We start from the raw sequence: 26,306 nt of genomic DNA on the forward strand, positions 1-26,306 counted from the left end.
ACCATATTGTTTAAATTCTGATATGCAGTCTACCTGGAGAATTCCTCCCCAGCTCCTCTTGAAATCGAACTCCAGACCCTAATCCTTCCCCTCGCGCACATCAGGATATAGTTAATGTAAAGTGTAACCAAATTTCCTCTGCTAAACTAAAACATCTATATCAAATGAGAGCCAAGTGCCTCTTCCAAGGAAAGGGGCGTTGAGTACTGATACTTTTAAGTGTGAAAGCTATTGGATAATTCACAGAGGCATTCACAGAATTAATAGTTAAAAGTTTTATGCGTCATGTGGTTCAAATTTCCTGGTAAATGTGAAGAAATGACAAGTCCCATTTTAGAAACAGGAAGGTAAAAGTAACATTTTTGCGTCTGTTTTTTTAGTCATGGATACACTTATTATTATTGCTCTCTGGTGATGTCAGTTTTTGTGATCTTTAGTAGAGTTAGAAACGAAGTGACTCATAGTCGTACAGGTGTTCAGAAAGAAAGCCTGAACACAATGGTGGCAATGAGAATTGTACGAACAGCTTAAAAAATTCCATATAACTTTATTTGAGAAAAAAAATGTGGCCTAAAATGTTGAGAATAATCAGCGACATATCCACAGGCTTTTTGAAGCACTGCTTCCTTAGTCGTACTTGCCATCATCCTGGGTTTGGGTTCAGGGTTAGGATCGGCAGTGTTAGTCATGTTTGTTGTGTCAAAGGAAACCAGGTGAGTTTTAAGGGGCCCTGTAGTAGAGACGGAGTGAACTGGTGACAGAAAGAGAGACCAGGGCTCATTGCTCTCTGACAGAGAGACCCTGTCCAGACCCTGTTCTGCAGGCTCGGTCATGAAGTACAGCTTGTTAGGAAAACAGCACTGCTTAGCATAACACAATATTTGAGTGTTTTGACGGTGCTTGAGGAAATAGTCTGTACCCATGAAAAAGACACACATGTACATAGTGTATGAAGGTATTCATGCTTGACACGTGACATGTGGCAGTGAATTACGGGTTCGTTTTCGTGAATTGATGATGGTGGCAGGTACTAGAATAATAAACTTTGTGCTGTATGTGAGCAATAAATAGCAACTGTTGGGTGCAATATCACTGCTGTAAATAATTTAGATGTTTCAGTCATATCAAGAGCGTACATGATAAACAAACACCTAATGATGATGATTAAATTGTTAGCTTCTTAACAGAGCCTTGAGCTCTAACAGAGGTATGATGGGATTGGATGAGGGAGACAAAAGAAAACAAAAACAATGTTACATTGTTCACTGTAACTTCTTTATCTACAAATTTCATCATTTAGGTTTACTTTTGTGGTGTCAGAATAGAGATGCACCCACCAGCTTTCCTAATTCATCCAGGCACCAATCAAATAATTTGTAAAGGTCTAATTTACTTATTGGTGTGCAAAGTGAGTCTCATTAACTGCAGGCACCCTGGACGTTCACATGCTCTTGGTGCGACTTGGGTTCAAACCTCACAGGGGCCAACTAGGACCTTCCTGTATGGATTTTAAATGCCCGTTCCCTGTTTGCATGTCCCATACCAAAATACCTGCATGTTTAGTGTTAAGAATCTTCCTGCTATTGATCAAGGCACTGGCTCGAAGATTAAGATGGTCCCTTGCTGCTGTGCTGTGGCTGGGGATTAATAAAGACTACCTTAATACTTATCAACATACTCCCTTATCATCATGTAGTGTTGGCATGTGGTGAGTGCTCAGAGGTTGTTTGTTTTTTGTTTGTCATTGATGAGGATAATTAAAATGGCATCCGGACAAAGACCTTGAAATCAGAAATACATAATGATGACTCAGTAGCCAGCAGTCAATAAATGTGATGTTAGAGGAAAGAGTTTAAGTCCAAAGAATACTCAAATAATACTTTTGTACCTTAATTTCCTGAGTATAATAATAATAATAATAAAAAGATCTAATTTAAATGTATAAGCTAAACGTTCTAAATCGTTCTACTTTTTCTGCAAAATTGCTTTGAATATTGTTGACAGGGACACTTGGGGACATGTAATCTGTTGCAAAAGTTAATGGTTTAAATATTTAAATATGTGTGAGGCATCACATGCATTAAATGCAATGATTGATTAAAGTGCACATCAAAGCCTTTCAATGGCATGTCACTGCTCTTGTTGTGCTCATGGTTTGATCTTGAGAAGCTGTTAAAATGCACCTGTTATTTCTGTTGTTTTTCTCTCTGACATCCGGTCATAAATATAGTCACGCTGTTTTAGATATATTTTTAAAGCTGATTGCAGCATCCATCCTTGTGTGCATGATTTAGTTTCTGTGGGTAAACGGAGAGACAGGATATTTACAGAATATGTTGGTCTTTCCTTTTTGTGTGACTGCTTCATTTTATTATTTTTGAACAGAGCACAGGTATGAGACACTCCTCTTTTCTGGGGATGTTTGCCCTCTTTTTCACTCTAAATTATTAAAGCATATAAAACAATAACTGAAGCCATTGATGCATGGCTGTAGTGTACAGAACAATTACTTACAAAGCACAGATCTGGCACTAGTTGCAGGTAAACAAATGTTTTTAAAGCTGTTTTTTAGAGCAATTAACTGCATCTTGTGTCTCCCTCATGCAGTGCTGCTCTGCCACCAGTCCTTCTCTCGTTCTCACTCTGACATTTACAGTATACCGACTGAATAACTTAATGAAATCATTAAATGATTGTATTGATTGAGCTGACTGTAAAAATCAAATGTCAACTTTCAAAAAAGGTATTCAATGAGTTTTAAGTGCCTTCCATTTAAAGTTCAATTTGTCTCAATGCATAAGTACATTAGTGAAAAGGGATTTTTCACATTACTACAGGGGAGTAATTGTAGTTGCCAGACCAGATGTGTTAAACCAGATTTTGTCACTTTGTGGTGAGAATAAATATTTGAAGACCACAGTTAGTGTTTCATTTCAAATTTCAAACATGGTTTATCGTGTCATTGTTTCCATCCAAATATAAGCTGAAACCCATCACAAATGTGCCTAGATGTGTATATGTACCTCTGTACAAGCGGGTAGCCCAACAGAAATTAATGATTGTAGCTTTTATAGAGTGCTATAGAAATACATTATTTTCTTGTTGGTTTTATTCATGACGAGCTTTCGAGCAGGTAGTAGTCTGTTTGATTATGTGTAAGCATAATAATAAAAAAGTAAGTAGGTTGGACTATTTAAATGCTTTTTCATTGTTTCCAGTCCTTTTATAACCCACAACCTTAGCCTTGAACCTAGATTACTGTAATGTGAGAAAACTGAAAATAACCACACAGCTGTTTCAGGTGCAATGGCAATTCCATTGTAGCAGTATGAGTACAGAATGAGTATATTTCTATCTTGGATGCAGGTGACTCAAGTCATTAACTTCCTCTCCCCGCTTTCTCCTTTATTTCAATTTTTGTAGTTTTATGAGAAGGTGGCCAGAGTGATGAACTCGGACCAGGAAAGGCCGTACGTGTGCAACGCTCCTGGCTGTTCTCAGGTGAGTGTGTATGTGTGTGTGTGTGTGTGTGTGTGTGTGTGTCTGTGTGTGTGTCTGAAGGGGGTAAGAAGGGGGGAAGGGGACTGAGTACCCAGGGGCCCTCCTCACATGAGGGCCCAATAAAATGCTAGAATGAATAGCTGTGGATGCGGGGAGGGGCCCATAGGAAATGCCTTTCTACAGGGCCCAGAAGTTTGTGCTACGCCCCTGTTTAGCATGCACTCTTTAAATAGAGAATACCAGTGAATGTTATTTTGGGTTAAAGCTTCAGTGTACTGGTTTGTTTGTTTTATAATCTGTGAACAGAAAAACATTTTTTGTCTTTGTACATACAATTCTTACAATCCTACTTTTTAAAAACTCAACAGCGATTCCCCACGGAGGACCATCTGATGATACATAGACACAAACATGAGATGACCCTTAAGTTCCCCTCCATAAAGAACGACAACATGTTATCAGGTGAGTTAGGGCTATATCAATACACACTCACACACTTCCTCAGCCGGGTTCACTTGGTAAACTTGTAGTCCATTTGCAGGTGTGTGCCTCAGTGACTCATGCTCAGACACACTTGTCTATCATCAGAAAACTTCATGGTGTGTCTATACCAGTTGTTTACAGTAATGTATATCATATGACACATGTTACCTTGCAGTTCAGCTTTGTTACTACTTAATGCACACTTTAGGAGGTGCTGAGATCGGACTGGAGAAATCAGCATGTTAAGCTAAAGTGTGATTTGCATTTTCCCTTCATCAGAGGTGTCTTGATCTTAGCAGAGAAGGAGTGGGTGATGGTTTACAATGGTTTTATGGATGTTGGGGTATACAAGCCTCAGGTGACATGCTGGTGGGCACGAGAATCTACTGTTCAAAGAAACATCAAATCATAGACTGTGTCAACCCAAGGCCGATCCATAAGTATAGATCTCCATTCCTAGAAACGGCCAGGCCACCCTAGATGACAGCACTAGCCACACCGCTAAGATTGTGTCTTCTTTATTATTTACGCTCAGCGGACAGCAGGATCAGATTTTCTAGGCCGGGTGTTCTTATTGCCTGTTGTCTGAGTTACAGCTCTGACCATTTCTCTTATTGAGACCTTGAACGCAGGATAAAATAGTCAGAGCTTGTACTGTGTAATACAGCTCAGCCACACATGGTAACATGCTTTAAGCTGGTCACTAAAATTAAACTTTAGTTCTATTATTGTTGACCTAAAGTTAACCTCCTGCTCCATTGACTCATAGTTGTTGTCCTCAACAAAAAATTGGCGTTACTCCCTTTTTTTATTAATAGAGTTTGTAGTTAAACTGTATTTTGGGTACACAGGTCATGATGAAAGTTTGAGTCAATCCCCAGTCTAGCCAGAATGGATAAACAGACCATGAAGTATGCTTTTAGCCTTTGAAACAAGCCTGATCCTAAAATCACCTTCAACTGTCTGAAACCTGATCTCTATGCACCCCCCAAAACGTCAAGTTGAACACTGCAGCTTGACTGAGCTCAACAAATGAGACCCCCACTCAGTAGGTGGGATCTGTACTTTATCAGCTGAAATGCGGCTGTCAAGCGTAGTATCTCTCTCTCACACTAACAGAATGGAGGTTTTGTCTTTTTAAAATCATTGGAAATACGCAACAACAATGTAAATTCTTTTATGTAGAGCTGTTTTGGCTTCTGTAAAGAGTTTGTAGTCGAACTGTGGTCCACATAAATAAATAATGAAAATAAACAGCATCTTAACATCATGCTGAATAAATGGGGCTAGAAAATACAGGGGAGCGGCTTTTTCAAATTGAAGGTTAAACAGTAACAATTATACAAAAAATATATACGATGAAACAAAAACCAACAGGTGATATCAATACAAATATATTTTCATTTAATTTGTCAAACATATACTGTGCCATGTGTGTGTGTGTGTGTGTGTGTGTGTGTGTGTGTGTGTGTGTGTGTGTGTGTGTGTGTGTGTGCGCATGCGTGTGTGCGTGCTTGCATGTGATGTACTGTTTGTTGTTGTTTTAACAGATTTCAAAGCTAAAACTTGAAAAACATTTCCTTAATTTCTAGACCAGACACCCACACCAACACGCTTCTTGAAGAACTGTGAGGAGGTGGGATTGTTCAGTGAACTGGACTGCTCCATTGAGCAGGAGTTTTGCAAGGCCCAGGAAGAAGAGGACAGTAAACAGGTACTGCAGAGTAGAGAACAAAACCTTAGGCTGAAAAAAACCTAGGGGGAACCCACAGCCACCCACAGGGGTGAGGTCAGGTGGTTAGGAACTGTTATCTGGTGCTATCATCAGTCATGTCAGTCTTTAACAGCAGCCAGCACACTATAAGCTCTTTTAATAGATTCAAAACACTTAGACCTCATGTGACCGCACTCTGCTTGCTTGTTAAAAACCACAAGTATGTATACACCTCTGATATTTCTACCATTTTTTCTCATTAAGTGTAGTCATGTGTTACACATCCAGCCCTTGTTGTGCCCCAGACACCACGCTCCCCCTTCAGTCTTGTTGACAGTGACAGACAGGGCTGGCAGGTGGAGATTTGTCACCCACCAGATATGAAGAGAAAAGAGATCAGGTTCTCCACCTGTAACTTCAAACAGCTCTCCAGCTATCTCTTAGGGAGGGAGTCCTATTTCTTCCTAGACATACAGACAGACCCATGAGACAACTTTTGTGACATCAATAAAAGACCTGGCCAGACATTCTCACAAGACGTGGTCATTTATGCATTATAGATCTACCCTAAGGCACCTTCACCTGAAACATGGGTACTAGTCAAATCACCACAAGACAGACTGCTTATCTAATGTCTGGAGAGATGTGCAGTACACACTGTAGCTAAGCTGTCGTCTGGGTGGTTTGGCTCTGGAGCTCGTCTGTGCTCAGGTCAACCTTGTCTAGCCTCCCCAGGCTGTGTGGTTTATGATGGGAGGCTCTGCTAAGTCAGCAGGAGGCAAGTCAAAGCAAAACTCTCTGGGACTGCATATACTGTAGCACAATAAGCAGAAGGAGCAAAAGCTTGAAACATCGAGAAAACAGAAATTGGCCAATTTGAATATAAAATAGTCACGATAATTTACACACACTCTAATTTGTGTAGAGGAGTGAGTGATGTGGTTGATACACATTTCCCTTTCCTCAACTGTGACATATATTTTAAGGTCAATACCTGTTGTCAGGTAAACTTTTTCTAAAACTTTGTGACTGCCTGTATTCCCCTTTTTATATTTGATAACTGCCGGCGGCTGTTTCACATTTGACTCCATGCAAATTACTTCAACTTGCTAGATATTTTATGCCAAGATATGTGCCTTGAGCTTGGACATATATTGTTACGGTACAGGGTTATTTTTGAATGCATATGTGGTTACAAGTAAAAGAGGTGAAACAAACAAACTGTCTTGCTGGGCAAATAACAGTAAGGAAACCTGGTCTTCATTAGACTCAATGTTTCCTCAACTCAGTAAAAGCCTGTGGATGAGTTTACACAGTCCCTCATTACCCATTCAAACTGTTGTAATGCTTGAGTTGTGCTGAAAATACAACTTGCTGGGAAGAATGTGATACTCTTGAAGAATTCCTAACCGTGTATACTCTGCTTTCTTTTCTCTCCACTTCTTTGCTGCAGAGCATCTCATTGCATGGCCAGACAGGCCAAGGCCAGCACCAGCAGTCCCACTCACGGATGGGCAACCATGATACCAGCATAGTGATCCAGCAGGCCCTGCCATCTCCTCAGTCCAGCTCCGTCATCACTCAGGCTCCATCGACCAACAGACAGATAGGGTGAGTAGGCCAAGCGGCTGAAGAAACCAGAAGAACAAGAAAGTTGCCAAAAAAGGCTTTATTAGACTTTTTGTGATTTTATTTTTGCATCTCTTTCAATTAAGTGTTTCTTCTTTGTGGTCGAGTAGTAGAGGCATTGTTAAGGACTGCTATGAGACTGAAAATTATCTGAGGAGTGCTGTGATCGCAGTGTATCCTCTCACCTCAAGTGCGCCCCCGTTATAGCGACAGCCTTAGGCTCGGCCTAGTCCTTTTGTGTCCTTGCCGATTGTCATCCCTCCGTAGTCTCTGAGGGAATGTCAGTGTTTTGTTACATTTGGAGCAGTGTGTGTGTGTGGGGCTGGCGATTCATGTTTTGCTGTTCATTCAGTATTGTCCCACAGCAGAGCATGCCAAACATGGTCCCGAAAGACAAGATGAGGTCATTGTTGAAGCCTTAGCTGTGACTGCTTTTACAGCGGTTTAGCATTTCATGCTCTAAAATAGTTCTTTTCACTGTATGGGAATGTCAGCCACAACCTTAGAGCTCCATTGCTCTGATACCTTCGCTCTGCCATGCTACAGGTGTATAATAACCAGCCAGATATATACAATATATTAACTGCAATCTGTGTGGTGTGCTGCTTCATTATTTACCTGCAGTGTTTATTGGTCAATAAATAGTTTATAGTTTAAAGCATTTTTGATTTTATAAACTTGACCAGCCATCATGGGTCTTTGAGGGAAATGTATTTCCCTTTAGTGACCTTTTGTCTTTATATATCAGGAACAAAATCATTTCCAACACATAATTTTTCCTTATGGAGACATTCCACTAACCTCATTTATTCCTTATCCCTTAACCCTAACAACCTTCAAACTTGTGCCAGGGCTTTGTTACTGTAAACCAGACCTGTGGCAAGCAAGTAAGACATTGAGATGGCTCAGTGATAGGCCTGTGCTGTGTTGAGGTTGTCCTGTGTAGATTTACAGCTTGAGGAGCTAGTGAATATTGGATGGGAGGCCCATCTCTAAGCCTGACTGACACTCCGTCAGGCTCTTTGTCGAGGACCTGGATGGAATTTCACCCCCTTGGAGGAGAAGCAATCACTGCCAGAAACAGAGACTTTGCTAGGCCTGCTTCACCTGAGTTTACCTGTCAATAAAAACTCATCAGAGCCGGTATGCCATGTGGCGGTGGTTTTTAGCCACAGAACAGCATGTAAGTCTCAGCTACATTTATCTGTAGCACATTATTTGAGGCATTCCCCGTGCTAAAACTGCAGAGGCGTCACCTGTTTACCAGGACAGTGGAATCCACACGAGTAGATTCACACGAGAGAAATGTGGAAATGTTCACATCAGCAGGAAAATGGGTTGAGGAAACCCCTCCACTGATAAGCAGTGCTTCCACAGGAAGCTATTAGGGCCAACCAAAGACTCCGTGCACAGGGTCTCTCCACAGGAACTTCCCACACAATGAACAAGCCGGACACTTCACAGGCTAGCTGTGATCTGTCCAGATTGGGAGCCTACTGAAGGTCAGATCATGGTGAACCCCTCTGTTGCCCTATTAAGCCTTTGACTACAGTCTCTAATATGTTTTGATTTCCCATGTATTTGTGAGGAAAAGACAATAAAAAAAACTGCATGAATTAGTTGCTGTGCAAAGGTTTATGCTTAGTTTTTATCATAATAATCTGAGAGACAATGAGGAAAAAGTAATCCCTGTCAATTAATCTGCCTCGTTTGTGTATGTGATCATTGCAGGCCTATTAAGCTTTTAATCCCCACACTTTATGGAGCTCTGTGGTGGATATATCTCTGAATGAGAAAAAATCACTAAACAAAATCAGTTTAATCTCGCCTCCATCTGCTTTCTTCGTTCTCAGCTCTGCTGAATGCACAGCGTGAGCATCCAATGAATTAGGATAACAAGTCATTTTCATTGCTCCACAATGTTTACTGAAGAGCTTTGAGGCTTGGAATCAATTAGGATTGGCTTTCCTCAAGTCCATTTACTTTAGGGTTGAGCTGGGCCTGCAGCTGTGAAACCTGAGGACCTCCCTCCCTCTCTAACTTTTCTTTTCTCTCTTCTTTTGCTCCGAGTCCCTAAACAAGGTCTTTAGGGAGCTGCACTGACACAAACCAGTGTTAAAACCAGGCATAAGAAACAGCCAGCAGATCTTAATGTCACGACTATCATTATCATACAAAGCAAAGCGGTGTCCAACAAATTTGAATGCTTTATGCTTTTCAATTATAAACATCTGGTGAGTTATGTCAGAGTTAAATGCGTTGGACATTACTAGTCAACCATGTGAGATACAACATTCTGTGGAAACCTCAACCTTTTGACTCGTAAGAGGAGATGTGCGGGTGTGGGCACAATGCACTATAAAACAATGACACTATGTACACACTATGAAATTCTTCTATTTTGGCTCAGTAGAGGAACTCAGTCCAATTGTTAACATTACATAGCACAATCAACATGAATGCAGCTGGGTTAAGTGAGGAGTGGTTACAGTACAGTGGTCTGTATGTGGTCAAATATCTTATCATCAATTTAAAGCTACATTGTGTAAGAATTTCTGATGAAATTGTATGTGACAACCAACTGAATATTACTTTCTAGCCCTTCCCATTCCGAGTGCGTTTTAACTCCTATGGTGGCCGTACTATTCCAAGAAGTACGACTTCGTCCGTAAGTGTTCCTTCCTGTGTAATAATAGTTTTACATTATTTTGGTACCATTTCATTGCTAACATCAGCTATCAGGTCCCCAAATATACACAAGCTAATGTTAGTAAAGTATCAGTGCTATCGTTATTCTGTGTATTGTACGAGATTAATAGTGTAAGGCAATGTTTACAGAGTAGGAGAGAAGCAACAAAGGTTTGTGTTTTTAAAGGTCCCATGACATGGTGCTCTTTGGATGCTTTTATATAGGCCTTAGTGGTCCCCTAATACTGTATCTGAAGTCTCTTTCCCGAAATTCAGCTTTGGTGCAGAATTACAGCCACTAGAGCCAGTCCCACAATGAGCTTTCCTTAGGATGTGCCATTTCTGTGTCTGTAGCTATTGAGGAGGAGAGAGGGGGGGGAGGCAAGGTGGAGGGTGGGGTGTGGCCTTGACCAACTGCCACTTTGCTCGTTTGAAAGCCATGATGTCTCTCTCTCTCATGGGTGGGCCAAATTCTCTGGGCGGGCAAAGCAGAGAAAGGGGAGGTAACCTTGCTCCTTATGACCTCATAAGGAGCAAGATTCCAGATCGGCCCATCTGAGCTTTCATTTTCTCAAAAGCAGAGCAGGATACCCAGGGCTTGGTTTACACCTATCACCATTTCTAGCCACTGGGGGACCATAGGCAGGCTGGGGAAACGCATATTAATGTTAAAAAACCTCATAAAGTGAAATTTTCATGCCATGGGACCTTTAATATATTTCTCTGAGCAGTAAGAACAATGTCAATGAAACGGAAATTGACTCTTAGTATCTCCATCGTTTACACGCAACTGTTCTAGCTGTAGCTAGTCTCTGTTACAACTGTATTACCTGAGTTGTCTGCCAGGGAAATTACGACACATATGATTACGTTTATGTTACAAGGTAGACAATCCTTTTTCATCATTGACGCGAGGAAAAGTATCCTAAACGTCGTTCTAGCGTTATGCACAACCATGCTATAGTTAATCAAGCAACTATAAAACTTTGAATTTACACAAATAGGCAGAATTACCTTATGAGAAGAAAGCAAGCAACTTCGGCGTACCTTTTAAATTCTTTGCTCCTTATGAGCTCTTTCCATCTTGGAAAAGCCACTACAGTATTAATGGTGCGTTCTTTTTGTCCACCGAAGTCGATTTACGAGTTGTTTTCCGGAGTTACGAACCGGAAGTTGCAAAAAGAACGCCACCGAGGTCGTATATACAACTCGTCAAGTCGTCTGAACTCAGAGGACCCCGAGTTCACTTTCAAAGATGGCTACGTCGTGCATCACACGTAGTAAACATTGTGGTTTTCTACAATTTTAAGCACTTTTGTCTTTGTTGTAACCAAATGAAGAAGTGGTACACATAGCACTGTATACTGCTACCTATAGGCATGTTGCTAGTCTTATTAGGAGTTAAATACCGCCTGATTAGTTATTTTGTAACTTGTGCAGCTGAAATTGGCTAGAGACGCTCGGTTGCTATATGACGACAACGACTTAAGCCGAGCCTTGAGCAGAAAGCAGAGCATTAGCCGAAAGTTAATGTTAATCAAAACGTAATTTTCATGTATCAAACTGTGAAATATATGTGTGTAATATGTCAATAACTGGGTGAATAGAATCCTAAATGTTACTAAAACTGTTACAAAAATCCATCTTTTCTCCGACTCGTAGTATTGTGTGACAAAAAAAAAAAAGAACGCAACAACCCACGGTTACTCGTTTTACGACATGGATGTGACGTCACACTCAAGCTACTAGTCGCGATTACAAGACAAAAAGAACGCACCATAACTTTGGTCTTGTTGCTTTGCCTGTCGCGTTGTCGTTTTAATTCTATTTTTAACTTCCTTGGCAACGCTGTTACATATCCTCGAGAATAAGCGTGATCCTCCATCTTCAACCGGCTTTCAAATCTGCCGGCAGTCGTGAGTAATCTTCTCCCCCTCCCTGGCATTCTTCACGGTGCCACTGAGTGTAAAAGCGCAAAAGGCGGAGGTATGTCCCTCTTTGGCTAATGTATTTTAAAGATGGAGGCGCAACATGGCGGCTGCCGTTCAAGCGACTCGCTCGTATGTATTCTGACTGATTCTCAATGGCAGATTCTACGCTTATGAGAATACTTTGATTAGTTGGTGGAAGTAATTACACATGAATGAGCACATATTTGTGAAAGAACAAAGTTTTTTTTTGCTAAGAATCAACTCAAGAAATTACACTTTGGAGCTTTAATGATTATGTGGTATTTAATTACTTATCTCAATTTGTAATACTTTTATTAAATGAGGACACTTTGTTTGATAGCTTAAATTAATAATTATTATGAATGTTGAAGTTGAGTGTGGGAACCAGAAAGGTGCCATCCTCAAAACCACTGACTGTTGATGTCAGTTGGTTTTGGTTTGTCACCATCATTACATCTATTTCAGAAGAGACATTTGTATCAATTTATTCTTGTAAAAATGTGACATGAACAATGTATTTACTTAAAAATAGTTCACCATACTCAATACTTATTTTTTGCAGTATTCTACATAGAGGAATTATGTCTAAACTTAAATGTGTCTTGTTGGTAATGTCCCACCCTATGCATACGTGTGCAACTTTAAGTTTGACTGTCACATCACCCTGCAAGGCTCTGAAGGAAGTTCATTTGTGGTTTTACTTCCCATGCTGCTTTAAATGCACAAAATTTTTCACACCTCAGAGTCACCAGCCACTTGTGTTCCTTGTTTTTGCCTTCAAGAGAAGTATGAAAAGATATTGGTCAGCTTTCCTTCTTAACAGCGTGGTTTCATGCAGAAGTCAAGTGTAGGGAACTTCTTGTATTTTCACAAAGATTTTTTGGTGATATGCTGATTTATTTTTTAGGACCACTGGTTAGAAGATTTTATGGGATACTAATACCTGCCATTCTTTCTGTGTCAAATCATCTTTCTCACAAAGCACATTTACATTTTTTTTAGCATAATATAGATATTGGTCATCAGATTAATCCAGACATGATTTCTAGTTAATGGCTTGCACTAAAACAACTAATGGTCACATCTTGGAAACAAATAAAATGTGTTGATGCAATCTGTGCAGGGTCTGTTACATACATTATATTTTCATCCTGATGTGATAGTCAGTGCTTCTCACACTTATTTACATATACTATTTCGGCTGTTACCATACAATTAATTAATGGTAGTGTAGTGGTCCTGATAGTTTTGATGAATTTGATTCCAGGATGCATTGCATATCACATTTTTATAGATTGCATAACACTTTTTCCATGCGTGTGATAAAACAACTGTGCTGATTTCACCACCCATTGTGCCAGCGCCAGAACAGAAAGCCTCCACACCTCTGCCGAGAGTTATGGGCTTTCCGTGGACAAAGTTGACCTTGTGAACCTCGCAATTTAAACAAAACTTCCTTTATTATTGTTTATGATTAGATTGCATTCAGAAAGTGGTGATAAGGAGGGAGGTCCGCCCTGAGCGCAGGAGAGCAGGACCTCTACAAAATGCCTGAGGTGCCCTCATCCTCTGACTTGACAAATGCCCTATCCACAGGCAAATAAGGGCACTAGTCTCAACTGTGTATATACTGTAGGGCTAATGCACATAGTAGCTGGCAGAGAGCAGAGAAGAACACATAAACAAAGGTACAGAAAACAAAGGTATACAGTGTAATTAATTGCAAAAAAGGAAGGAGAGAAAAAAGGAGAGAATGCAAGATGTACATCTGACCTGAATTAAGATGAGCTCATTGTGTACTGCAGTGGGTTTAATAGTGCATTTGTAGAGGAACGCCCAGACTCTGTTCCCTCTCATTCCAGCGGGGCTGTGTCATCCCTGCCCCGGGGCCACCACACATGCAGGCTCCTGCACAAGCAACTCACACACAGGGACATGCCTCACAGCTCTGGGGAGCGCAGGGATCACAATGCGGGGAAGTGTGGAAAAGGGGGATCAGAGGTGGACAGAGGAGAGGAAGAAAGGGATCAGAGGTGGATGGAGGAGAGGAAGAGGGGGATAGGAGGTAGATGGAGGAGAGGAAATGAAGGATCAGAAGGGTGGAGGAGAGAGGGAGAAAAGAGGCATCAAATGTGAGGACATGGGTTTTCTACCAGGACGTTGGCTAGGCGGGTGGAGGAGAGGATAAAAGACATGTCTGCACAAGGAAAGGAAAAGATAAATCATGTTTGAATGGAAGTATGGACAAAGTGGAATTTGAACAATGAAGGTGTGGGAAAAATGCACTGAGAATATGAAAGTAAAGTGAAGATGGAAAATTGAATGAGAAACAGAGGATTGAGACTGTCGGTGGAAGGCATCAGGTGGCTGGATGAGATCAAGAAAAGTTGGTTAAGGAAGAGAGGCTCAAACGGGCTAATCAAAAGTCAGATGAAGAGGAAGAAGGATGAACTATTGTTAAAAGTCAAAGGGGCGCGGGAAGCCAAATGTTACGACATCAATCAGGTACTGCTGACAGATGCCAGGTTAGCTTGTAACAAGATGACAGTTTTTTTTTCTGATCCACTGGTGATAGAAATGTACCGTCACGCGTTTTACTTTAATTGAAAATGAAAGACAACCCATCTTTGTCAGCTTATGGCATCTAATAAATCAAAACAATGTCATATTTGGTGAATAAATACCACAACACTCATGCTAATTTGCTCCAGAGTATCATCCACCACCATTTCTCAACTGTGTTTTGGCATTGCTTAACTCAGCTTGAGGCTCCCTAATGTGAGGACACCCCATCCCAGATCCATCCCAGTGCAGCACCCTCCCAGCATCCATCCCTCCCTCTAGCCCGCTAATAAAAGTCAGCCTGTGTCGTAACCCATTAGGGCTGATTTATTTGATCAGATTCGTATTATTTCCTCAGTCCAAACCCCATGGCACTCTCCTCCCACCAGTGATTAAAGGCAGTAAATCAGGGGCAGGTCCTGTGCAGTGTTTACTCAGAGAGCCAGGCAGCTGCAAGCTGTTTGAGGCCCTTGTTTCTCTCTCTGTTTACCTCTGTTCCCATGGCGACTGCACCACCGTCTCCCGAACGTCTGGAACTTGGCCCTGGGCTGTTTTGGTTACGTTCGAAAGTTTTTAGCTGCTGTGTCTACCCAGAGCTCGCTGTGACTTCACCCAGCGAGGAGTCAGTGCAGAGATGTTGGACGAGTTGAAGAGGGAAAGAGAGGGAAAAGCGAGCAGAGGAGAGGAGGGAGGGACGAAATCTGGGGGTGGGTAGGCACAGGGTGGGGGGAGGGCGAAAAGCCAAGAGCATTACATCATTGCTGGAGCAGAGTCAGAAAGGGAAGGATATGAGTCAGTGGACTAACTGCACCTCTCTCTCCCTCTCTCTCCCTCTCTTGCTCTTCTTGGATGGCAGCCAAGCTCCTTGTGTTTAAGTCTCCAGTGCTTGAGTTGGAGTTGGGACTGTGGGGATTGGGACAGTAAAGCTTAGTGTTTGTGCAGACTGCAGGATTTGGGGGTTAGAGCAAGCAAATCCAGAGGAGCTTGAGTGTGGGCACCCTGAGGGGTCCAGAAGAGAGTTAGAGAGGATTAACAGGACAATAAGAGGAGGGGAAAACAGGAGAGAAAATAGCAGGATAACTTAGAGAAATAGACTATGGAACAAGAGATAAAAAGCAAAAGAGGGACTGAGGGAGAGAAGAAGGTCTAGCAGTGATGTCATAGTGGAGTGAAGGTGGGCGGGGGGGATGGGTGGTGCGGTGGTGGTTCTTGGGCGGGGATTGTGGAGGAGAGCTTGGCTGAGAGCGAGGCACTCAGTAATGTGAGAGTGCCGGGTCAGGACTGCAGAGTGTCTACCTGCTCTCCCCTGGGGCCCACAGGCTATTATCAATCCCCTCAGTGGAGCCACAGCCTGTCATTATTCACTCACATACATACACACACACATGTTCACACACAGCTGCATGGCCATGCACACACTGGCAAATGCACGTATTCACACACAAACACTCTGAACATGAATCCACTAATCCACTGTACAGTCTGGTGCATAATGTATTCATAGGCAAACACAGAAGAGAATTAAATAGAACAAACACCTCAATTATAACGCTTTTATCGTGTGGATGCCCTGCATCACAAGCTAAAGCTGAAATGATGCATTTCAATAAAATGCGTTGATACTTAGGGCTGCAACTGACATTTATTTTGATTATTGATTAATAAATCTGCTGAATACTTTGTCAATAAATCAATTAATTGAAGAATGAGAAGGCAAAACACAGATTTAAAAAGAAATTGGACACAGAAAAGAAAATGTTCTTCAGGCACTCTAAAGCAGAGCAAAGATAAAGTTATATTAAAAGCTTTAATTTACTCATGAATATTGGTTGAAAAACGCTGACTGGTTTCAACCTCACAGGGTCTTTATCAAGGCGGAAATAGTAAAATAAAAAACAAAATAACATTTGGGCTATAAAATGTTTGATATACTGTACAGTAGTAGTATAATTGTGTCAAATAATAGTGGAATTGCCCTCCACAAGTTCCCAGAACCCAATATGACATCTTCAAATAGCTTGTTTTTTTCTGACAAACAGTTCAAAACCCCCGAAAAATGCTATTCATCACCATATAAGACAGACTTAAGCAGGGAATCTTAACATGCACATTTACATGCAGACTTTTCTGTTGACTAATCAATCAATCGACTAATCTGTCAACTCTATTGATATTGTAATGCATATAGAGAATATCATGTACACATCCATAAATCAGTATTATTTTAAGAGAATGGAAGTAACAACTTACATTCATTAATATTGGCTTTTTTGTAAAAAAAATTCTTTATTTATCAGCAGATTCAGCACAAAGCTGAGTTAATCCCCAGAGGAAGTGCTGAGGAAGTGCTGATGTTAGTGTTGTTTTTCCGCCCACTGGACAAGTGGGTTGTGTTTTGGTGTGTGTGTGTGTGCTGGTGAAGGACACGGTGTTGGTCCTCCCCCTGCTCTGCTGCAGGTGACAGGCGCAGCAGTACAACCTGTACAAGCTTCAAAAGAGCCTTTCTTCTCTAGAAAGCGAGACCCTGACCTGCAACAACCAGCCTGTGCTGTTTCCTGACCTCTCCCAGTTATTGACTGTCACAAGTAGCTGTGTGTTAGTGCATTTCATTGTCTTATCTTATTAAGATGGACAGCTGGAGTCAGATTTACCTTTCCTAATGAGAATATCAGCGCCTTAAAGCAATTCATTGATCTGTTATTACTGACTTTGAGAAGGTGTTTTTTTTCTTTCTGGCAGACACTGGACTTTAAATAGTTCACTCACATCCAGTACCAAGTTTGAAAACGTTTTCTAATTTTTTTACTCCTTAGCTTCATGCTCGAAAAGATATGATTTAGCCAGGACCATGTAACATTACTTTAACTCAAGTGTGCATTGCATCAGCATCATTATATAGCATATAAGGTTATGATGGTCTTGGACATATATATTTATGAATATATGAATATTATACAGTATAATGTATAGCTATGCAAAGGACAACATTGTAATGTGTTTAACATTTGGATATCCCATATTATGCAAAAAGAAATCAGATACATTAAATAAACTACTTTTGAAACAAAATACTGTGAATGAGCCAATTTCAAGTTAAAGAGCTGTGTACAAAGATTTTACAACATAGTTTTAAAGATATGTTCGCTTAATTCTACATCTGCAGTGTTAAAAAAAAAAACTCATCAGGGAGTCATCATACTGAATACAAACCCGGCAAAACAGTTTTTATGTACAAAATCAACAGCGTGTCACTGCCTCGTGACTGTTATTTCATCCTGTTTGACGCTGGCAGAGTCTAAACGCAGAGGGAAACTGTGTTGATGTAGCACGCAGCTACACTGCATACCTCATTGTACTTTCATGACTTTTCCCATGTGGAAATGTTTGGATTCGCAGTGTTGCTCAGATGTCATACGTGCTGTTAAATGAGTGTGATTGTGATAAATTGGGATGTTAGACAGGAATGACACACAGTCGGGATGGTAATGGTCCTGTGTGTGTGGAGCAATCTTAAATGTCTGGAGCGTAAATGCACATATTTAGGTCTGGAAAAATACAGGTATTTATTCAGGTGGGGGAGCGTTAGCTCTGGTGCACCCCCTCCCCATTTGGCCATCACTCCCTCACTACTCACTATTATGGTAACCCAGGCTACGATGTGGTCAATTGATTACATTAACCCACTGAACACAGCTAACCTAAATGCTTCTTGTTTGCACTAATTTCTAAATGCTCAAGGAAATGGAGCTTTATTGACTGGCATTCATCCTGATGATATTGATAACTGGTCAGGAGACTTATTGATTTTCCTGGTACAGGTTATTTAAAAATCAAGTAGTGAATGCTGTTTTTTAAGCTGCAGGGACTGAATAGTTACTTTATGCATGAGGGTGTAGCAGCGCCCTGCAGCTGGGAATTTGTGTTCTTACAAGCAGGGATTTGGTGGCAGTTGTATGAATGATGTCACCGTGTGCAGATGGAGTGGTCTGTGTGTTTGGATGGCTGCAGCACTGAGCCAGCGACTGTGACAAGACTGCTGTCAATAGTTTAAGCTTAGCCCGGGCCTCATCTGTATATGTGATTTATTGATGTGGCCATGAGTGTGGATAGGCCTGTTGGTCCGCACACGCTTTTGTGGTCACCAAGGGAGATTTCTTTCTTCCCCACAGGGCTCCAAACTGCTATAGCGGCTTCTAAAAGTGATTCTAGTCATGCACGATTCATGGTTGTTATGACAAATATTGTGAATTCATCATCGCCATCATCGTTATTCATCCATTGTACTACATGAAGTGTTTAAAGTGCATCCAAAAACTCCCAAGATGCCTCAGATTTCAACTGCAGCATGAATACACATATATACACTATTTGTTTCCACTCTGACTTTGTAATTGCGGAAACAAGTGGAAACTAAAAATGAAATAACTTGGGGAAAGCATTTGCTCTGTAACAGCACAGATGTGAAATGAATAAATGTGGGAAATTGTTTTTAAGAAGAGCAGTGTAGTGATCTCACATTGTAGAATTACAATAGGGTTCCTTTCAGGTTAAAGCATTTTGTGAACTTCTGTTAGACTTGGTTTTTAAAACATCTCATATAAATAAATATAGTAATATAGTAGCATTCACGAGCAGAAATTAAACACTGAATTAATGATTTATAACACATTATACTGTAGTTGTAAGCCGATATAAAGGGGTGTTTATTAATGTTTTTGTCAACAAGTATAAGTCCTCCAAAATAGTCAAATAATGATTGAATGAATACAACACAATTAATCATATAAAATACAAAATAAAAGTAATAAAAGTATTTTTATTTATATATTTATTCACAAATTACTTATTATAATATAATTATTATTTATAAATAAAGTATTTATTTAATTGGATCTTCACTCTCATCACAACTGCGCAAACTGTAGGCTGATGAAGGCTACAAGATGTTGCTGAAAACTAGAAAGTGCACTTTAAATTACAAAGGATCTTTGACGTGTTATCAATCAGTCATTATGTGTTTATACAGCAGTTATGGATGCTTCACAGGAGAATATATATTATATTATAACTAGCACCATAGTGGTGGTGGTAGCTGGGTTTGAGGTTGTTATATGACAATGCCAAAAATAGCAATATCAGTTTTCTACAACAGTGCCAAACATAAAGTTCTCTGAACGTCTGTCTGTGTGTGCGTGTCTTCTCAGGCCTGTCCCTGGCTCTCTGTCCTCATTGCTGCACCTACGAAACAGACAGAGACAGCCTCTGCCAGCCTCCATGCCTGGAACTCTGCCAGACCCGACCATGCCTGGCTCCTCTGCTGTGCTGATGCCTGTGAGTACAACAACGGCGCACTGAGCACATTTACTCACTTGCACACGCAGAAGCAAAGTCACGCACTCATATGTTCAAGTTCAAGTTCAAGTTCAATTTTATTTATATAGCACGTTTAAAAACCAAAGTGCTTAACATGCTCCAAAAGCAACGAAACAATAAACACAAACAAGGCACAATGTACAATACAGAATAACTGACAGTAATAAAAGAATAAGGTCAATAATGTCAAGATATGAAAGCTCAACTTGAATTGAAAGCTAATGAATAATAGTGGGTCTTAAGCATGGACTTGACGTGTGATATGTGACGACAGTAACAGCACAGCACATAAACTATGTATTAGTTTGGGATGTTTTCTATCATCATTAAAATAATTTATCACAGTTTATAAGGAAGTAATCTCCTGTAGAAATGAAAGAGTCTACCTTTGGGTTTGCAATATAGGCTTTATTGTAATTAAGCCAAAAAGACCCACATTGGGAAGCAGGGAATGATAACAACCCAGAGAAAGCTCCTCGTATCAGGATTCTAATGATACAACATATGTTCTCATTGTAACACAAGACAGCCTGTGTTTATGGTATGAGAAAAAAACTCCCATGTTTATTAAATTAAGAGCTAAGGGATTTTGGGGAAGATTGACAGTTCAGGAAAGGGGTGCAGGTTTGGGTGATATTTTTACACAAAACACACTTAGTGCAATTAAAGCTGTGTGTCAGGTTCTAGGCCTGAGTCTCTGTGAATGAGGGGGGGTCAGGCAAATGGAGGTGGAGAGAGACCATTCCCTATAGAGACCACCACACCACCCAGAATTAAGCAGCTGGGAAGCCATAGCAGCTCATGCACATGTGCATGCAGACACTCACACAAAGGTTTCTTCTTTCCTGCATATATGCTCAGTGAGCACTGCTTGCATCATCACTCTGCGCAGGTGACCTCTCACCCCTGTCAGCTTAACCAGCTGACTTCCTCACATTCAGGTCTCAGCTGTGACACATGACCATATTGACACGGGTCACTATGAGACAGACTGTAACCACACACACACATGAAGACAGTTTCTAATGCATTCATACAACTAGCTCGCACCTACTCACATCATGTTCACCTTATTATCACGTCCTGTACCAAGAGGGGCTGTGGTCTGATGTGTTAGTCCGACACTCATTACACTATTATCAGAAACACACACACCCCTGTTGCACTGGCTTCCTGTGTTAAGTCCCTCTATGCTGGCTTCCTGTTTTGGGTCAGCTCCAGTTATCATCACACAGAGCTGTGCATAAGGCAGCCTGTCATGTGAAATCAGGCTCCCGTGTTCTCTCATCTCATCCCCCATAGCCTACTGTGCTGGAGGATGAGTCTCACACTTTAAATGCTAAAATTTCTTTTGTGAAAGCAGTGATAGCATCTTGTTAAGACATAAAAATAGCATATATCATAGCTAAATAAAGAGTTTTTATGGATTTATCCTGTAAAAAAAAAGTTATGTGGTATGGGAATAATATGCCTACACTTGTGAGTATGACTGTTATCATGGTGTTGTAATCTTCAGATGGAGAGACAAATGTCCATGGGCTCCAATATGATGGGTATGCAAGGACCCGCCCACAGCAGCTCTTGCTCTTCCACTCACATTCCCTCCATGCACTCAGAAGCCAAACTGGTGAGTATATGGATGTATTCACATTGATTTATGCACGCACATAGACAAATGCACACACTCAAGCTAAAAGTGTTGCAACTTTCTTTTCCACTGGGCTGTGCCAGCAAAGCTGTGCTCTTAGGTCTGTGTGGATTTCATCATTTGGTGTGTAATCAAAGCTGTGTCTGAACCTGCCAGTGCAGCGCTGGAGACTCTGGCTGGAATAAAGGGCCCTTTATGTGGTTGTGGCTGGGCTGCCCACCGACTGCCTGATGTATATCTTAATGTACAGAACATGTTCTGTAGGTCCTGCAACTTGTTAGCACTAGTTTAACACAGCAGGGAAAACATCAAATGACCTCATCCTTCACAAAGCAGGCAGTTAGAGCAGTGGGAATGGGACGTAGCTGAGAGAGGAGAGAGACAGAAAGAGTGAGAGTCAGAAGACTGACTGACGAAAAAGCTGAAGAGAAAGAAACCTTCCACTCAGTTTGACTTTGCATGTTAGCACTGCTAATACTGATGCCAGTGACTGATAGTATACGTCTGATTAATGCCAAATAGATGACATTTACAGCCGAAATGATATGAATTGATTAACACTGTAGCAACATGACCACCAGCCAATCTTTGTTTTCAAAATAAATAAAAATGGAAAATGGAAAAGGCTCCACAGAAATAAGAGCAAGTGTCATGGAAATCAAAAACATCACAAGGCATAATAAAAAGCATTGGCTGCTCTTTGTGTTTAGAAAGGTTCACTGATAGCTGAGTTTGCCGGACAGAAACATCTTGTGGAGAGAAAAGAGAGAGAGAGAGAGAGAGGGGGGGGGAGGTAGCAGAGGTCATAAGAAGAGTTATTGCTCTGATAGAGGAGAGCAGGAGCATTCCCAGGGCATTTAATTCTCCCTCTTCCTCCTGCTCTCTCAAGATTGATCGTCTTTGTAGTCTTTTGAATCTCTTCAACTGTTCCTATGGTAACACGTTCGGGTAACACAATATTAGTGTATTAGGCTTATCTCTTCCCTGGCCGTCATCCAGACACATCTTACTCTTTTTTTCTCCTCCTATCTATGTAATTGAATTGTAAATGCTCTGTTAGGCCTCCCATAAACATATGCAGTCACTAAATGGCTACAGGCCCCTCGACCATGCAACTTTCTGGTTAGTTGGCCATTCAGACACGAGGCACAGCAACCAAATGTGAATCAATTGAGATTCTGCTCCCTGATGTCTGAATGCAACTGATGGAATTCCATGATTGTGGACAGAAAGTGAGAGACTAATTGTGTTATCAGGGTGCGATCTCCAGCGTGGGTTTCATAAGCATAGACGGGGTCTCTAATGTCTGTAATATCCGTGCCTGGGTCAGGTCGATAAATACGGCCTCGCTATCGTATAACTGGGCCATGATCAGGCCCATGTGTCCCCTGCGACATTCTCAATCCGGCTCTAATCGCATTACCACGACCATGTTGACTTTCCGCCAATGGGAAATCTCTGCACTGTAACCCCACACCCCCGAGGCACGGACCTGGATGCAGTCTTTCTGCTCAACGTTTACATTGTGAGAGCGGAGAAGGGGATTGAGTGGGACTTTGATAGACATGAAGGAAATAGATAGACAGGCAGAGTGAGCAAGGGAGTTGAAAGGCGAGAGACGGTATCGATATTCTGAGAAACCAAACTGTGTGTGAGAGTGAGAAATTGGACAAATTATTTGTGCGTAACATGAAAGGGAAAGGACTTTTGCTCGGTCTAGTTTCCTTTGCATTTCTGCATGTGTGCATGCACGTATGCTCATATGTGTGTGATAGTTTGATATATTGTGGTAACTGGAGGCCTCAGTAGCAGAATTAACCCTCCCCTGCCAGAGAAAGCATGCCCAGAGCCTGGGCTAATGAAGGCTAATTGATTTTGTGGTGGGCCAGAGCAGCAGAGAGGCCTGTCTCTGGTGTAAATAGTTAATGAGCCAAAGGACTGCTGTGGCCCCTTGGGGACTCATATCTCGCTCTAAGTTCTCTGTTTGTGCTCTCTAGACCAAAGACTGTATCTGCATCAGTGCCCATCTTTGTTCTCTTCTATCTCTGATTTTCTCCTTAAGTGCTGCCATTTAAGTGGTACAGCAAAGCCCGATGGTGCAGTAACTGACTTGTATGTTTTCCTTTTTGGCTTTTAGCTGGTTGTCTGGGAGTGTTTTATTAGTTTTGGTTCAAGATTTTTTTTTCTCCTTGCGAAGGACTGGGTGCTCATGGTGCCGGGTGTGGTTGTGTTCTGCTCTGTTGTGGTCTGGGGAATAGAATGGTGCGTGTTGTGTGCTGGAGGTTGTGGGATAGTTGACCCTCGCAGCGTAGAGGAAACGCTGCAGAGAAGAAGCCAAGTTCCACAGCACGCCGGCCAAAGCATTACGTCAATGCTCAGAGCCAGTTCTCCACAGGGCCTTGCGAACAGTCGCACACACACATACTCACTGACTGCTCCGGCTCTGTGTCGTACTCTACACCTGGTGTCACATACTTACAGCTACAGGCATTTATACACATACAAACAGTCAGGTACTTATAAACAACAGCAAATGAGATGTACACACATGTGTTCATATACACAGAGATGCACATACAGTACTAAATAAACGCATGCATACATGCACTGTGTTCTCCTCTGAATACCTTCCTCTCCTGCTAAGATGGTTTGATATCTTTGTTTGTATGATGAAAGACATTCATTATCATTTCTCATCTGTAACAAGGGAAGCCCAAACAAGTCCTTATCAAGCTGGTTCTAAATAACATCTGCGAGTGCCGACTATGGGACTTGACTTAGCTCATGTCAGTGGTGAAATTCTGCATTGTTTTTGTGTCCCTTTTAAATGAGCTCCTTGCTTTCCACACATCCTGCTTGCCTGCTAATTTCAGACAGAGAGGCCTTGAAACAGTTTGGTGCTGTTGTATGAAAATGTGTTATTTATCATCTCCCAATTATCTATTGTTTACATTGTTACTAAGGACAATACATTTGTCACTAAGCATCGGGCTAGGTGCTGAGTTTTTTATGAGGTAAACAATACTATATGTTCCTTCACTGCAGCTCTCTTGGCTGTGGAGCTGGCACTAGATGGGTGGATGACATAATTCCTGGCATGCTCTAAATGTACTCCTTTTTACTTGAGAAGGGAAAAAAACAGTGCGTCTCTCTTAAAGAAACACTTCATAGGACACAGGAGGACCAATAATCAAAGTGTTTCTAGCACGGTAATGTAGCTTTTTACATTTCATTTACACAACCCTTACTGTTCTTATGTTTTACTATAGTTACAGAATTGCAACAGGCCTTTAGGTTAATAGGCTTGAAGTTCAAGCTTTGCCCTAAACAGTGAACAAGTGAAACATGAAAAAGTTACATGCATATTCTGTTCAGAAATTCCTAGAAAAGCCACAGCCACAGATGTGTCAGTTTTCACCTCTGCTACATGATGATTGATTGAGCGATTAGCTCAGTATGATGTCACTTGTAAGTAGTAAAACTGCTTGTACATGGTAACCCTATTACGTGTTCCATTAATTTTCTTCCACCATAGTAGGGAAGCACCTCTGGCTAAACCTCTTGTTGTGAGGAGCAGCAGCACACACAATAGGAGTCTGACTCCAGGTTTTGTAAGAATCATCTGTATGAATGGTGGCATTGTCGGGCTATGATGTCATTGGAGAGGGACGGTTAGCTAAGAGCACAGCTGAATCTGTACGCTGCTTCACTGAACTCTTGAATATGTGCAACTGCACTGTATGTTTGTGTGCATGCTCACAAATGTGTGAATGGCTCGCTTTCAGTGCAATCATTGTCCAAGTGGGCTAAAACAAACCATAGAGTTTGCAGATAGTATTTGATACAGATCTGTTATGTATATATGTGTGGTTAGTTAAGTAAACGTGTGGATGTGCGATAAACAGCAATCAAACAAGGACACAATAAATAGAAAGTGGCCAATGTCAGTGTCTTGGATACAAAGAAAGGTTTGTAGATGATAAACATGATGTGTCTCACTATTGCTATGGAGGTGAGTGGAGTGCGAGCTGAGGAGCTGCTGGATCAATGTGTGTCTGCCAGTTTATCAGTGTTGGACACAGACCAGAGAGGGGCCCCTCTCTCACTGCCTCCACTGTGTTGCCAGTGCCAAAGGGTCTGAACCACATACATAGTAATAGTAAATCAAAGGTAAATGGACATGATGTGTTTCAAGATGTTGAGTCTCTTATTTGACAGGCTTTGTCAGCCCTATTCCCCAAGAGGATTGTCTGTTGTAATAGTGAACAATGTGCCTCATTTATACCAACTGTTTTCACAGGTTAATTTAGGCCATTTATAAAAAACTTTAGCTACTTACACATCACTGCTGAATCATAGAATAATATTAGCCCTGTTATGGATATATTTGCTAAACACAATCAGCATTTTTCACATTAGAGAGACCTGGCAGAAGTGCCAGTCATTGTTGCGAATTTTAAAATTAAACAGCTACTTACTAAATTAATCAATAATTTGACACAGATATTGATTTAAAATTAAAAATTGTAAAATGGTCCTCCAGAGTCTGATCAGAACTAAATCCATGGCAATGGTCTGCTATTAATACAGAAATAACAGACCGTATAATGCCGTGATTGACCAATCAGAATTGAGTATTCAACAAAGTCGATTAAATATATGATATAATTTATGAGATTTATTTTTCTTTATTTAATACAACATATTACAACAACCTACACTCTGTGAGCATGTTCAATTAACCATGAGCTTTCAA

General features: G+C 41.1%; 1 protein-coding gene across 3 annotated transcripts in view; it reads left to right on the plus strand.

Moving 5' to 3' along the window:
* The window catches only part of creb5b (cAMP responsive element binding protein 5b), a 46,641-nt gene that overhangs the window by 9,208 nt on the left and 11,127 nt on the right, over nucleotides 1–26,306 (plus strand). For all 3 annotated transcript variants that reach the window (XM_028581619.1, XM_028581618.1, XM_028581617.1), the window contains exons 2-7: nucleotides 3,424–3,501; nucleotides 3,870–3,963; nucleotides 5,577–5,698; nucleotides 7,152–7,309; nucleotides 19,734–19,860; nucleotides 21,419–21,529. In XM_028581619.1, coding sequence (XP_028437420.1) covers nucleotides 3,448–3,501; nucleotides 3,870–3,963; nucleotides 5,577–5,698; nucleotides 7,152–7,309; nucleotides 19,734–19,860; nucleotides 21,419–21,529 — 666 coding nt within the window. In that variant the 5' untranslated portion in view covers nucleotides 3,424–3,447. The remainder of the gene's footprint in view (nucleotides 1–3,423; nucleotides 3,502–3,869; nucleotides 3,964–5,576; nucleotides 5,699–7,151; nucleotides 7,310–19,733; nucleotides 19,861–21,418; nucleotides 21,530–26,306) is intronic.

This window comes from Perca flavescens, chromosome 6 (assembly GCF_004354835.1).
Source record: "Perca flavescens isolate YP-PL-M2 chromosome 6, PFLA_1.0, whole genome shotgun sequence".
In the NCBI taxonomy this organism is placed as follows: Eukaryota; Metazoa; Chordata; class Actinopteri; order Perciformes; family Percidae; genus Perca; species Perca flavescens.